Source organism: Mirounga leonina, unplaced genomic scaffold, assembly GCF_011800145.1.
Source record: "Mirounga leonina isolate KUSES-001 unplaced genomic scaffold, KU_Mleo_1.0 Mir_151, whole genome shotgun sequence".
Lineage (NCBI taxonomy): Eukaryota > Metazoa > Chordata > Mammalia > Carnivora > Phocidae > Mirounga > Mirounga leonina.
Window position 1 is genome coordinate 64,649,006 of NW_023270377.1, and position 16,596 is coordinate 64,665,601.

Below are 16,596 nucleotides of genomic sequence, written 5' to 3' on the forward strand. Positions count from 1 at the left end.
TTTTGCCTATAGACCAAATACCTTTTCAGTTTAACAGTGTTCTTTAAAATTTTTTTTCTTAGTCTTTTTAAAATAAAGGAAAATAAAATGCAATTGATTAAAAACTTGCCTTTTTCTATGAATATTTTGTTATTGTTAAGGAGTAACACCCTTAAAACTAGAAAAAAATTATGCCCCACTGTGTTGTCTTTTGTAGTCTTGACTAGAGAAGAGATACGAATTAGATTGTATTGGCAACTGTTTCTTTATTTTATTTATGTAATTTTTTTGAGAGAGAGAGTGGGGAGGGCGAGGGACAGAGGGAGAGGGAGAATATATATAAAATATATAAGTAGCTTAAATACTCAAGCTTATCATTTCAATTAAGGTTAAATATTTTCTCTGCCAACTTCGATCAGTTCAGAGCCCAAGGTAGAGCTTGATCCTACAACCCTGAGATCATGACCTGAGCTAAAATCAAGAGTCATGCTTAACTGACTGAGCCGCCCAGGTGTCCTGGCAACTGTTTGTTTATACCTGCTTCCTCACACCTCACTTCACAGATAATTTTTGGGTGTAAAATGAGGATCAATTTTGGATTCTCCCACTACCATTTCTCTAAAGATCTTTGCCTCAGTAAGGGAGGTTTGGTAGCACAAAGAAAGAATAAAATAGGCTTAAGTCAGCACCCACAGTGGTAACTTGATTCTCTTTCAAGGCAGAAACAAGCAGGGAAGTGTACTTGTTGCCTGAATAAATGGTGAATGCAGTTAAATTGCATCTTGCATTTTGGCCCAGAATTCTTTTTTTAAGACCCAAATATAAATACAAATCATAGCATTTAAACTCCTTTGTCAGTGCTGTTTTGATTAAGCATTCTTTTTACTTCTCATCTTTCTCCAGAAATCATTTGGTGATCTTTCAAAAAGATTTGAAATAAAGCACCGCCTTCAGTGTAAAAATTTTACATGGTATCTGAACACTATTTATCCAGAAGCATATGTGCCAGACCTTAATCCTGTTATATCTGGATATGTGAGTATTTTCGGCTCCTTTTTACTTGGTATATGCCTTGCCACAAACATTTATGTGGTTCAGGGAAAATTGGAATACTTTCTGGTTTATGGCTTTTGAGATTTTGCATTACTATTGAAATTAATTGAAAAAATATATCAACCACATAGATTAAAATTTTTTTCTATAACTTGAAAATTTTCCTTCAGATTAAAAGCATTGGTCAGCCTCTGTGTCTGGATGTTGGAGAAAATAATCAAGGAGGCAAACCGTTAATTTTGTACACATGTCATGGCCTCGGGGGAAACCAGGTGAGCCCTGAACTAAAAGTCCTCCCTTTTCACTGACACAAACACGAGTAGGTTGTTAGAAGTCCCAGATCAGCTTTGTATTCAGGTAAATGGCTGTTTAAAATGTTTTAGGTTAAGTTTGGCAATTAATATTAAAGTTGCTGAGTACTTGATTTTGACTCTCCTTCTGACTCTGAAAACAACTTGAAGTGGCTTATCCACTCAGTAGAAAGGCAGATGAGAAAATAATAGAATAAAGCCATTTGAAGTTAAAAAATGGGATCTTTTAAGTGGATCTTTGATGTTAGGGGACTACTGGCAAGGTGATTTTGCAAAATTATACATAAAGGCTATATTTACTTAACTGCATTCAATAGCAAATTATATTAAGTGTTAATACCAAAAGAGCAGTATTAGAAGTTATCTTTGTGGGTCATGATATTATTTCAATATGTTGTTAAATAAGGGCATGTTCTTGATTATCCTTCACTGATGATATATCTGCTTGTTACCACTCTTTGACTGTTTCAACAATCAAGACTCAAATGTTACATGTCACTCTTTGGCCTACTATGGGTACAGAACTTAGGAAAATATCATTTCTAGTATTTAGCTTCCTTGCCTTGCCTTTTACAAGTTAACTCCTGGAAAGATTGGACTCTCATTTGTTCATTCAACAAATTCACTGAGTGACCCCTGCATGCCAGATGGATATTCTGCTGGGTTCAAGCAATTTAGATTTTGACTCCTTCAGGAAATCTACATTTCAACACCAATGGTTACAGTCAGCCTGAAAAGATCTGGGATAAAGCATTCAGAGTACTTCAAGAGTATGAAGGAGGGCATATGAATGAATTAGACTGGGTGCCCATACATTTTCCTTGGAGAGAGGACATTTGAAAACATTTTTTGAAAGGTGCATAGGAGTTAGTGAGGTAGCTGATGGGAATGAGAACAGGATGAGAAGAGTATGAAGAGGAAGGTACAAAGGAGAGGAGCTTGTGTGTCTTTTTTTCTGTGAGTTGCAGGTATTTTGGTAGAGAGTCCAAGATGGGTGTAGAGGATTTTTGCAATATTAAATACTTGTGATGTCCTATTTTTAAGAGGATGGAACTTTGGTGATGTCAGTTTTAAGAAGAAAGAGTCAGTTTATCTCCTGGTCTATCCTCTTCCATGTTTCTCCCTACTCATTAGCCTCAGCTTAATTTAGTTCCAATCCCTACTCATCCAAATGAACCAATCTACTGAGGGTAGGTGATGCAGATGCCCAGAAGCTGTAGCTAGTGAACAGGTTCCATCTCTGGATGATTAAGGTGTAATTCTGAAATGGGATGAAGATACACACACAGATATATATATATATATATATATATATATATATATATATATATACACACACACACACACACATACATATATATGTATGTATATATATATACACATGCATATATATCTATATACATGTATATGTCTACATATGTGCATATGTGTGTATGTGTATATATATACATACATATTTTAAGATTTCCTTCTATATATTAAAAGAAAAATAATTATATAAATAATCACATTCTTTTGGAAATAACACTGGACTATGCTAGTTAAAATTAAGGTTTTGGACAATGAGAATTATTTTGTCATTTGTAAAAAATCTTATCACTAAATATAAATACTTACAGACTTGCCTCAGGCTTCCTCTAGCATTACATTTATTTTATCATAAAAGTTGAAAATATATGTTGTTTTATGTTTTTCTCTTGTCATTGCCATAAAGATGTTTGTATAGTCTTGTCTCTAAAATAATTTGTAAATTATAAATACAATATAGCTGTCTTTTAAAAATTCCCTTGGGAATGGAGAAGTAGGTCACATATTCTTTCAATAAATATTTGTTTAGAGACTATAATGTCACTTGCAGGGTTACCGTAGTGAAAAAGGCAAAATCTCTACCTTGTGGAGCTTGTGATCTTGAAGGAAAAGAAAAAAAAATACGTAATTTTGGGCATAAAGAAACATGAAGCAGGATAGGTGGTTAATGTGAACCTGGGGAGTGGGAGAGGGGTTTGTTTTCAGAGGTTCAGGAAGACCTCTTTGAGAAGGCGACCTTGGAGCAAAGCCCTAAAGGGATTGGAGAGGAACTGTGTTCTAGGAGGGGCGTGTCCTGGCGGAGGGAGTGCAAGGCTAGAGGCCGGTGGCGGGTCAGTGGAGGAGTCAGAAAGCTAGTGTGTGTCTGCAGCAGAGTAGTCCAGGAAGACAGGGTGGGAAACAAGGTCAGAGACGTAGATAAGGGGCCTGGTCATAGAAGGCCTTGCAGGCCTCCCCTAGGAACTTGGATTTAATTCTCAGTGTGACAGAAGCCATCTGAGGGTTTTGAGCAGGAGAATAGTATTTCCCGGTCTATATTTTAAGAAAAAAGTCTTCTGATTTCTAGCACTGTAATATAGCCATCAATTTTTTTTTGTTTTATTTCCTTTAAGTTTTTTTCTCAGTCAAACATTGCCTTTAAACTGCTCTGCAAATTTTAGTTCCTTGAGTGCTAAGCGTTTTTGAGATATCATCCAACTTGATCATTTCTTTATGCTCCCTTTTACTGTTTTGAGCAGATAATGATATTTGTATAACATGAAACTCCATTGTAACAGTATTTGTATATGCCAAGTAATAGTAAGTATTTTGATAATGTGACTGTACAGACCAATATACTGGTGCAGGGCAGTGTAAGTCATTATGACTTTGTAACACTTAGTGCTTTGCTTCGTTGGCTTCCTATTCCAGGGTATTTGTCCTGGTTCTAGCTTATGTCTCTCCAGTGTTCCCAGGGAGCTAACTACATATTCTTTTTGGTTGCCTAAGTATCTTCACCTACTTCCTATTCCTTATAACTTGCCTTTTAATGATTTTTTTTTAATAACGTGGGTGAAATAAAATATTGGACAGACTTTCCTACCACCTTTGATATCCTAAGATTTATCTTTCTTGAAGAAGTATAGCCAAAATGCGGTTTTCATGATCTACACTCATTTTCATTCAGTGTCTCCATCTGAAGAACTATCAGGTTATAAAAATGATGGATATATTTGTGGAAGGAGCTAAATTAAGCATGAGACCAAGACCAGGGGAACTTAAGATTAATTCAGCTAATGTTTGTGGAGTGCCTACTCCAATACACATAAAGGGTTTAAAACAGTCCCTGCTTAGCACATAATAAGGGCTCAATAAATTTTAGTGCTAAGACTAATTATTTCATTATTGAAAATCCATTATGTTCACTTATTTTGCCTTTGGAGTGTCAACATTATGGAATATTTGATTTGTAATGGATGTTATTACTAGATACGCTGCCTGGCTTTGGTCTGTGGTGAAGCCAGCTAGCTACACGCACAATTCCAACAGAGTAAAAGTTATAAAAGTTATTTCTGATGTACTATAGGAACCCTGAAAAGGGTGTAATTTTGTTCAGTAGGACAAGCTCAGGGAAACTAAAGAAGCAAAGTAACATTTGATTTGGCTTTTCAAGGATAAAAAAGGAATTAGCTAGGCAGAGAAGGATTCAGAAGGATATTTCAGTCAGCGCACAGTAAAGCAGTCTTAGACTTATGGATGCATATGTTCTACATTGGTAAAATTGTTTGAAAAGAGCATGGTGTAGAGTTCAGGTAGTGGTTGATGTAAGATTGAAAATGGAAGAGCTCATGTACTAGTTAAGGAGTGTGGACTTCCTCTTAGCAACAGTAGTGACTCACTCAAGTAAGGGAGGTAGGACATCAAATCAGTGTTATGAAAGACTAACTGGCAGCCGAGTGAAATTATAGAAATTGCAGGTTAGCTGGAAGTACTACAGTAGAGATTCTGAGTGCTGGAAAAAGAGAAGTGAGGTACAGAGCAAAGTACAATGGTGACATCTGACAGGGAAATTCAGTGGAACTAAGGGGCTAATTAATTAGTTGGACATATGGGGAGAGAGAAACATTAATCCTAGTAATAACAGCTAAGATGAATTAAAAGCTTACCATGTACCAGTTATTTTTCTGAGTGTTATACATATATTAGCCCTTTTATCCTCATAACCCTGTGGGGCAGGAAAACTATTAAATTACCCATTTTACAGGCAAGGAAACTGAGACATGGAGATTACCTCATTTAATTGTTCCTAGTGTAAGTGAAAATGCCATTAATTGAGATGAATAAGAGAGAAGGAACACTTGTGGAGAGGAAGAGGCAGTTAATGTGCTTGCTAGAAGTTTCCAGGTCCTTTTCTGAGACGTACCTGTCCTAGCTAACCTCCATTCCACCTGATAACTTCCCACTTCTGACACGGGAGGGAGACATTACTTTTTTATGTACCTACCTGTGGTGATAGGCTAGAAAAGGGTTATAGCATCTGCTGTTGTAAAAGCTCAGCTTATATTTCTAATACCTATTTTTATTATATTATTTTGTTGAGTGTATACACATGACTTCATTATTCAGTGAGTTGCTGGGTTTTTTTTAAATTACTGTTATTGGACCATTATTTTGCAGCTGAGGATACAGGGTGAGAATACAGGTCAGTAATAGCATTCTTCTTTTCACAGTATTTTGAATACTCGGCTCAGCATGAAATTCGGCATAACATCCAGAGGGAGTTATGTCTTCATGCTGCTCAAGGTCTTGTTCAGCTGAGAGCGTGTGCCTACAAAGGTCACAGGACAGTGGCCAGTGGAGAACAGATATGGGAGATCCAGAAGGTACATCAGTGCAATTAATTCACCCCTTTCTATAATTATTTTGATTAGCTCTAATTGCTTATCTGGGAAAATGCATGAAACATAGCATTATTAATGTTATCCATCAGAATTTCTCTTTTTTAACTTTGTTGTGTATGTCTACCAATGTGATGAGAGAATGTATTTATGGATTCAATACTCTTAGAAACAAGTTGTTTAATGAAAGCATAACTTATACAGATCAACACTTTTGTAAATTATTAATAATAGTTGCTCATATTTGTCTCTTTAGAGTCTCTTACAATTCTTCTGGCAACAGTCACATATTTTTTTTTTTTATAATGGCAGAGAGACAAAAAAAATCATTATCTTTTTCTCACCTAAAGTGATTCATTTCTCCTGTTTCAGTAGTTTTTTAAAATGAATTTAGAATTGAGAGAATACAAAAAAGATCCTTCCTGTTTTTAAATATATGTGTTAAGGCTTAGCTGGAACATAGCAATTCTTACCTAAAAATTGTTCTGTGCCATACTAGAACACTAAAAGACTGATTTTTATAACTTATAAAAAGAGTTTGTCACTTATGGATATACCAATGGAATGGTTCTTATTTGAAAACTTGATTCAGACCTTACTCTTTATACATCTCTTTATTTATGTAATACCTCCTGTGAACTGAAAAGTAGTGGTATAAATGGTATTGTTCATACCAGAAACCAACAAGATTTTATCAAGACAAGGTTGATCTGAGAAAGATTAAAAGTTAACTGTGTACCTTTGGTATGTGAGTCTCCTTTAGCTTCGATGAGACCATAATGTAGTTTTCATATTTATCAGTTAACCATGAGTCTTGAAATTTAATGTCTGTTGTGTTTCCTTTTATTCTAGGATCAACTTCTATATAATCCATTCTTAAAAATGTGCCTTTCAGCAAATGGAGAGCATCCGAGCTTGGTGTCATGCAATCCATCAGATCCACTCCAAAAATGGATTTTTAGCCAAAATGATTAAGTGTTCCTTAAAATTAAGGAGTTGAAAAAGGAGATATTCTTTCTCATAAAACTGTGACTAGGCATACACTGTAGTTTTTGAAAATTATGCAAAAGCAGCTAATTGTAACTTATTCCAAGTGCATTTTTCTTATTTATATCTTAAAATGTCTATGTAGCACTGCTACAGAAATCTTTTAAGTTTCCGTTTCAAAGCACAATAACTAATAATACCAAAGACTATTTTGAAATGTCCAGATGTAGGGGAAGAGATGTTTACAGTATGATGAAAATAATTTTCTAAGTAAAGTGATGTATGTGTGTTTTGTACACTTAAAGATATGCATAGCTCCATTCACACACTCACAATTTAAAATATTTCTTCTAGTTTTTGGGGGGAGGGAGAAAGATTTGATACCATATTTTTTTAACTACATAGAAATGGATCAGTGAAGGTCAAGCATTGGCCTTTGTGTATAAACCAGGAAATTTTTATAGATCTAGAATTTATTATATAAAAATGCAAGTAAACTTTTTTGCCTTTTGTTTACTTATCTGTCATAGGTTTCCTTAAACATGAAATTAAATGATTAAGGAGAATATTTTTAACACTTCAGTATCTTGGCAAATTTTAAAATATTTTTTTGTCTGAAGCCCATTTGACTTAAAGCACTTAAATCTTGCTTAAAAGATATTTCAAATAACTATACTGTGTGTTTTCCCAAAGCAATATTTAAAAAAAAAAACTGTAAAGTACTATCTGTTGAAAAGGTGTCTTTTTCCTTTCTGCTAGTCCTTTTTTCTTACCAAATTCACTAATCTTGAATGTTTGTGAAATTGAATTTCAAATGCAGAATACTTGACTCATTTAAAAGCTAAATTTTATTTGTTACTGATTCAATTTAGATTGTCTTTGTAAAGAATTTTTTTCATCAAAAAAATCCTTCTATGTGGAAAACACAATAAAATGAATCCTTATCACTGTTGTAATTACTTGATTTAAATTTCTTTCTTCTTTTGGATAAAATATATAATTCATATTAGATGGGGGGGCATGAATTTTGTATACTTAATTTAAGTACCTATTGTAGAGCCGTCAGATATTTCTTAAGGAAAACTCAAGTATTTTGTGGTAATGGCATAAAAAATGGGGAGTGGAGGATTCTATGTTAGATATTTTGAAAATTTTGTACTAATTTCTGATATTCCTTGAGCATCTAATAGAGTAATTTTTTAAAAATGTGATGCCTACATAGATTTAACACTTTTCTTTTTGGTCCATTTTATATAGAGATCTCTTGTATTCTTATTTAAGAAGTAAAGTATGATTGGCTTCATGTTTTAAATGTTGCTGAGCCTCAGTTGTACAAAAGAAAATATTTTAAAATTATTGGTTCCTTCACTTCATTGTTTGTAACTTTGAACTTGCATTAAAAGACCTGCATTCTTGGGGACTTGGGATGCCTGGTTGGCTTAGTTGATTAGGCAACTGACTCTTGGTTTCTGCTCCGGTCATGATCTTGGGGTCATTATCTCCGGTTGTGGGGTTGAGCCCAGCATTGAGCTCCAGTGTCAGGCTCTGCACTCAGTGCAGAGTCTGCTGAAGATTCTTTCCCCTCCTTCTCCCTTCCCCTCTTCTCCTCCCCAACTCACATGCATGCCCTCTCTTTCTTTCAAATAAATAAATGAAATCTTAAAAAAAAAAAAAAACATTCTTTAATTTATTACAATGCCAACATTTATTTCCATTCAACTAACATTTATTATATGTCTAACTTGTGCCCAAAGTTATGGTAGGCAGAATGAGTCTTACAATGCCTTTGAGCTTAGATCTTATGGAGCAGAAAGACAAATAATTTTGAAATAGCATAAGCCTGGGTGGCTCGGTCAGTTAAGTGTCTGCCTTCGGCTCAGGTCATGATCCTAGGAGCCTGGGATCGAGTCCTGCATCGGGCTCCCTGCTTTAAAAAAATTTTTTTAAAGATTTTATTTATTTATTTGACAGCACAAGCAGAGGAAGAGGGAGAAGCAGGCTCCCTGCAGTGCAGGGAGCCTGGGATCATGACCTGAGCCGAAGACAGATGCTTAACTGACTGAGCCACCCAGGCGCCCCTAAAAAATTTTTTTTGAAATAGCATAGTAACATTATGATTTATATTTCATGACATGACAGCTTATTATTCATATTTGGTATTTCTTTAATAAGTAAAGGTATTTTTACTACTATAGCTAAATACTAATATGTATTGTGAAAGATACACGGATGCCCATTCACATGCACAATTTCTGTTTCTCAATTTGTTACCCTAGAGTAAATATCCAGGAGCAAATACTGCTCTTAGAGTTCATTATATCTCACAAAACAAATCCTCAAAGATATTCTGTAAATGAAAATGTATAAAGCATATTTAAAAAAAAAATTCGAGTGCCCTCTGTGTATTAGGCATGTGTTGTCATGTCAAGACTCAACCAAAATCTATTTAGATTAGTTGGTTTTATTATGACTGTATTAAATGCATCAAAGGTAGAGTCCTTCTTACCTGATTTGGGAGCCTCAGACAGTTGTTCAAGTGTCACATAATTCATTTCATTAGGAATTTACCCTTCAGGATAATTCTGAAACAATGCTAATAGGCATCTATTCATGGAGTCTGGTTGCCATCTACCTGAGAGACTTGAATACACACAAGTGTGAAATTGTGGAGCTTTTCCTCAATTTCAAGTGACCATGGCAAATGGTCTAATTGCTTCACAAGACCTGGCATGTTTCCTTCATTCCAGAGGACTAAGTCCTGAGAACTCTAGATTGGTAAGCTCACTGCCAAACCTGCTAGGGTTAACCTGATGGGTGGGCTCACTTAGAACCAGTTGTGACTAGCTACAAGAGAAAATAAGCAATATACTAAAATTGCCTATTATTACAACCAATAATGACGAACTTTTAAGCCCCTATATTGCCAGATAATTGACCTTACTGTTAGACAATTTAATTAAATACTATGTAAGCCATCAAAATATAAATGCAAAGATACAGGGAGCTGGTTGAATGCTTTGGGAAAACAACAAAAAAAGCCAAATTATTTTTTTAAAATGCTAAGTTATGTGTGGATGAGAACTATGAAAGAGAAAACAAATATCTCAGAAGATTCTGCATTCAAATTGCTTCCAATTTACTTTTAAAAAAGCAAAACAAAGGATCTTCAATGTATTGTTAGTGTGGTTTGTGCAGGAAAGATGTTGCGTAATTCTCATAAACCAATTCAAACTCAAAAGGCCTTGGCCTTTCAATGGAATGTTTGTGAAGAAATTAATATACATACAAGTGTAGGAATGAATGTGTGTGTTTTAAGTTAAAAATATTTGAAACATATCTTCTTTTTATGGCTTTCTATTTTAACTACATTTTTCAAATTGTCAGTCACTTATCAGTCCAACTGCATTGGAGAAGAGCTTTTTCTGCACACAGGTGTAGTCACTATTGCTCTTCAATATTTAATGATATTCAGGAAATATCGGTATTTTTGTGATTGTAGTAGGCATCAGGACCTAATGATACACAAAATGGTCCTTCAAGAAGTTTACATCTAGTAATGATTGACAATGATATTTTGGAAAGAAACAGTCCATGATGAGTCAACACCTTCAGTCTGCAGTGGGTCCATTGCGAGGAACAAGAAGGGAAAAAACAGTGCCTTGTATTTTAGAGGTAAATAGCTAGAGTATGCTTGTCAGGCTTGATTGCACACACTGGATCTTATTAAAATGCAGATTCTGATCCATTACATCTGGGTAGAACCTAGGATTCTGTACTTCTTCTTCTTCTTTTTTTTAAATTCTGTATTTCTAATAAGCTCTTAAATGGGGCCAAGGCTGCTGGTCTTGAAACCACACTTTGAGTAAAAAGACTACTCATGGAACCAAAGCCTAGGATCCTTTGAGACGATCACAGTGACTTCCATTATGCTTTACATCTGATTACTTCAGGCATCACCATAGAACAGTGCTCTCTGCTGTCCTCTGTTGCCATTATGGTTCTTCGGCAATTCCCACATCTTGTGATTTCCCTAGCTTGGTCAATTCCCCCACCTTGTCCATTGTCTTCTACTCTGCCAGCTTCTACTCCTGTTCTTTGATCAGAAAACTCCCTTGTGTCAACAACCTGATCTCTGAAAGTTCTATTCTTTGTCTTGCCTTAACTCAAGCTAGACATCTATGGATACTTCCTCTTATTCCTATCTAAGTGCTGTTGTCTTTTTTTTCTAACCTTTGTGCTTCAAACTGAGGTTTTGAAGTAGGTGTGTCCTTTCTACAAAAATGCCCCATGAAGACCATGCCATGTGGATATATTATCCTCCACCCTTTCTAGCTCTTGTCAGTTATAAATCTATAGGTCATTTCTCTTGATTCATTCCCTCCATTCATTAAATACTTTAGTTCTTGTTTGACTTTCCTTCTTTATACCCCTAGTTCTATCACACTCGTGGGTGACTTCAGTGTTCGTGCAAATGACTCCAGTGTCTGTGCTCTAATTACTTGACTGCCATATTTCCTTCCCTCGGCCACACCCTTTCTTGGCATCACTAGTAACCATTTCTTCTCTGACAGTTTGATCATTTATAAACTCTCTGACTAGCACCTCCTGTCCTTCTAGCTCATTCATACTAGTTCTTTCTCTTAAAAAACCTTTCCCTACCTCTTTGAGACCTCCAAACCATTGATCTTGTTATTCACTATCATCAACTCTAGTCCACACCTACCTGCTGGTCCAAAATGGTTTCAGTTTTTTAACATTATAATAATTCTCTACCACTTTCAACTCACATGTTCTTTTCTCTATCATTCTTACTTGAAAAATTCCAGATCCTGGATAAATCCAAGTATTTACAAAATATTTGCATCCTCTACTCCTGCATCCTAGCAGTTGGTATCCTGGAATGATACCTTCACCATCATCATTCTGGGAATACTCCTCTCTCTCTCTCCCTCGTGTTGATCCTCCAGTCTTGTGGATTCTATGCCTTCCTCCTTCTTGGTTTGTTTCCTCATTTTGGAGTACACCATGTGGTAACTTTCTGAGGAAGGGTTCAGGATGCATACTTTCTTTGAGAACTTTATATCTGAAAATACCTTTATTCTACCCTCACATTTAATAGGTTGCCTGAATATAGATTTCTTGGTTAGAAATCATTTCTTTAATTGATATTTTGACGGTATTGCTCCATTTTCTTCTAAATGCCCATATTGAAAAATCCAGGGGCACCTGGGTGGCTCAGTCGGTTGGGCAACTGCCTTCGGCTCGGGCCATGATCTCAGGGTCCTGAGATCGAGCCCCGCATCAGGTTCCCTGCTCAGCGGGAAGCCTGCTTCTCCCTCTCCCACTCCCCCTGCTTGTGTTCCCTCTCTCACTGTCTCTCTCTCTGTCAAATAAATAAAATCTTTTTAAAAAAAAAAAAGAAAATCCAGTGCATTTTTTATTTTTGATCCTTTGTTAGTGATCTTATTTTTTTCTCTCTGAAAACTTACAGGTCTTCTATTTGCCCTAATGTTCTGAAACTTCATAGTGAGTGTTACATTGCTTTATATTTTTCTGTGCTCCTTAAATACTCGTGCCTTTCAATTCTGAGAAATTTTCTAAATATTTCTTAATTTTATCTTTTATAGTCTTAGTTTCTTTCTGGAAATCGTATTATATCAGACCTCTAATATATTGATCTTTTAATATATTTGGAAGGGCACTTTGCTCACTTTATCCCATGTCTTTGCTTATTCTATTTTCTAGGAAGTATTCTTGATGTATCATTCTAAGCCGTCTACTAAGTTTTTAAATTTCTATCATTTATCATTTCCATGAGCACATTCTTATTCTCTGAATGCTTCTTGCATAAGATTTTGTTATACTATATGAATGAAATTTTTTCCTTTACCTTTGTAGGAATATTAATGATAGTTTTTTTTATCTTAAAGTTTTCATCTATTTTCATGGACTGTTTCCTCTGACCTGCAGTCTTTTTCCTATTTGTTTTACTCTCTGCATTTCATAATACTTTCCTCGAATATCTGGTGATTCTTGCCTGTTTATCCTTAACAGAGGAGTATTGAATACTTATTAGAAATTTCCGTAGTGCGGGGAGGACTTGTTGACTGTAGTCTGTCTTGTAGGGTGACCTGATGGGGCCCTTATACTGGGAAACAAAATGACTAGTTAGATCCACAGAGAAGAATCTTCCAATCACTTTTCTGGAGGATGTAAAACTAACTGCCATTGGGAGAAGGTTTTCAATATAAGACTCCTGTCCTCAACTGTGCTTGATGTTCCTTATTCTAGAGACCCTCTTGTTAACACTCTCCAGTGAGTGACTCTCTAGGTTTCTTCTTGGGTATCAGAGAGGATCTAGGGATCAGACTGGTAGAGTTGTAACCAGTCCTCCTCTCTCAACTCCATTTTCTCCAGGTGCTTCTTCCAGAGGCACCTGGTACCACCAGTTCTTGGGGATTCTCTTAGGGGTCTTGCAGTGCAAAATGGATTGATTACTGCCCTGCTTGCTCCACTACTAGCTTTAGATTAACCTTTCCTTATTCTGTTGACATTCACTACTAATTAATTTGTTTTTCAAACTCCAAAATTTCAAACTCCAAAATTGAACCTCCCCTGCTCTTTCTTCCTATGGATTTGTGAATTTTCATTTTATCTTTATTGTCATTTGCATGGAATTTTGGAAGGGACCAAAAGAAAATGAGGGTTGAATCTGGCATTCTGAATAAAAAACAAAACAAAACAGGAGTGTCTGTGTGGCTGTTGGTTAAGCATCTGCCTTCAGCTCAAGTCATGATCCAAGGGTTCTGGGATCGAGCCCTGTGTCAGGCTCCCTGCTCAGCGGGGAGTCTGTTTCTCCCTCTCCCTCTGCCTGTCACTCCCCCTGATTGTGCTGTCTCTCTCTGTCAAGTAAATAAATAAATTTAAAAAAACCCCTCCATTCATTCTTCAACGACCTCCAATCTATCTTCTGTCACTAAGAACTTCCAAGTTGCCAAATCCAATATTTCTTTTTATGTCCTCAAATATCTAAGTTTTGCAGCATTTGAAATGATTGACTACAAACTCATTTTTAAGTTTTTGAAATTCTCTCCTTTCTGGGCTTCTATGGCACCACAAGCTTCTATCTCCAGTCCTATTGCTCTTCTCCAAACCATCATATCTCACATGGACCAAGATGGTCTCTTAACTAACTTCCCTGCTTTTTTCTCATTCCATTAGCTGATTTTTTTTTTCCACAGAAACTAAAGTTTGCCCTTTAAATAAAAAACACATTGCCCTCTTGCCATTGTAATCTTCCAAGGGCTTCCAGTTGTTCTTAAAATAAAAACAGTGCTCCTGGCTTCAGCCTACAAGACCCAAGATGACCCACTCTTTGCCTATTTCTCCTGCCCCGCCTATGACCACTTTTTCTCTGGCTCGTGCTCCAGACACGGCAGGTGTCTCTTCTAGTCATCTCATATGTCATTGTTCTTGCTTCAAAGCCTATGTGTTCTTTGTATGGATGCTCTTCATCACAGTATTTTTATGTTTCAGGTTTCAGCTCAATAACATTCTCAAAAGAGACCACCCTTTATAAGGAACCCAATTATTACTGCACTACCCTGTGTATTTCTTTTATTAAATTTACCACTACCTGAAATTATTGTCTTATTTTATTTGTGAATTTGTCTTTTGTCTCCACCAAAATGGAAGCTTTGTGAGGGCAAGGTAAGGAGCAATGAAATTCATGTCACATTAAATTTTAGGTAATTCAGTATACTTATACATGAAACAACTCTGTATTTTTCAAGAATACTTATATTAAACACAGAATGTGTATGAATGGGGAAAGGCTCTGAGCATAGGAATGGAAGATGAACAGGAAAAATGGGGGAAAAAAAGGAGAGAACAGCATAAAAAGGATTTTGCTTGGACTGTTGAAGATAGATCCAAGTTAAAAAAAAAATCTTAATGGAAAAAATTCTCTGAGTTTATGCATTATTTCTTCCAAAGGTGTTTTACAGAGTCATAGATTTATTTATAAAATCCAGTGGTATAAGAATAATGGAATCTAAACATAAAGGTACTAATTCACATAGCAAAGAGTAAATCCATGCTCTTTACCTAAAGAGTTTATGTAGGTGGAAATTTTGAATAGATATAAAGTAGATTCAGTGAACTGATGACTGATAAATTCACAACTGATAAGGAAAGGTAGGCTGCTTAACATGTCTTGAAGCTCTTAGAGTGACACAGAAGACAACAGCATTTTGAGTACTACATATCTCTTGAGTACTCTTGAGTACTATAGCATAGACCGAATACTCCCTTGAATGTTAGCTATGTATTTGTGTCTACTTAACAATTTTTTTTTTAACTTTAAGGTTTTCCTTTAGAATCTCAGTCATCCACTGTATAAATTATTATGGGATAAATCTAGTTTTTTTGCCAGTGGATATTTTGAAAATGTCTCCTCTTTTAAAACATAACATTAATTGTGAAAAATACTTTGGAAGCATGAATTGAACTCAGGATGTTAAATTATTGAAAGTAACTTAAAAATTGTTTTAAAAGACCAAATAACCTTTTAATAACCAAACTTTTAAAATAACCAAATAACTGGGAGGAGCATCATTTCTGCTGTTATTCTATGTTCGAGTGTTTTAATTTTATTTTCCCAACAGGGTTCTTATTGCCGGCAAGAAAAATTAATTCTGGATGATTTCGGTGAAAAAGGAATTTTTTGAAAGGGTATTGAGGAGTTTATAGAATCATTTGGAACCCTGGAGAAAAGGCTAGAAAAATGAGCAGGGGAAAGCAGAGCACACAGCTTTGAAGTGAACATTAAGCGGTAGAACTCATCTGGTGAGGACACCGGTCCTGCTGTCACCAAACACCAGATGAATGGTTTGCACCTGATTTCCCCCCGCGGTGGCATTGCCCACTGCCGACACTGGCTACTGGATGTCCCCCCCCTCCACTGCTGCCGGAGCTGTGACTGTGTCCTCCAAGCTGCTGCCCGTGCCAGAATGAATCCCCACAGCCGGCTTCTTTTCTCAACAGCTCCCAGATCAATCTCCAGCTGGGTGCAGACGGACTGAGCCTGTTCATGCGCCCTCTCAAAGCACTGGAGCTTGGCTTTGGGGCCTCTGCAGCAGAAGGCAGACATTTCACAGACTTAGGAAAGAAGTTCAGATGCCAGGAAGCTAAAAAAAATGCAAATGACTTTAGTACAAATCCTAGGATTTGTAAACTATAACATGATTTGCGTTCTTTCCTTACTATCTTTTGCTTTAAAGTGTAAAGCAAACACATTTAATTGGCTATGCATAGAGTATATATGAACATGCTTCCACTTAATCCATCATATTATGAACATTCTCACTGTTTTTTGCCTCTCAATTAGGTCAAAATATTTTCTGTACTGCACAGAGATCATATTCATGTTTTCTTATAGCAACAAGTTTTAGTTTGCTTTAGAAAATTAACTTTTTATCAAGATGTAATTTATATACAATAAATTGCACAAATCTCAAGGGTTTGGTTTGATGAGTTTTAACTTATAGATATCCTTGTAACCACCACCCAAAACTAGATATAGA

The 16,596-nt window shown here is 35.9% G+C and overlaps 1 protein-coding gene across 4 annotated transcripts in view; it reads left to right on the top strand.

Moving 5' to 3' along the window:
* GALNT3 (polypeptide N-acetylgalactosaminyltransferase 3) overlaps positions 1-7,971 on the top strand; it is a 44,344-nt gene extending 36,373 nt beyond the window's left edge. For all 4 annotated transcript variants that reach the window (XM_035007861.1, XM_035007863.1, XM_035007862.1 and 1 more), the window contains 4 exons: positions 883-1,014; positions 1,203-1,304; positions 5,858-6,010; positions 6,878-7,971. In XM_035007861.1, the coding sequence (XP_034863752.1) occupies positions 883-1,014; positions 1,203-1,304; positions 5,858-6,010; positions 6,878-7,000 (510 nt within the window). In that variant the 3' untranslated portion in view covers positions 7,001-7,971. The remainder of the gene's footprint in view (positions 1-882; positions 1,015-1,202; positions 1,305-5,857; positions 6,011-6,877) is intronic.
* The last annotated feature ends 8,625 nt before the right edge of the window (positions 7,972-16,596 follow it).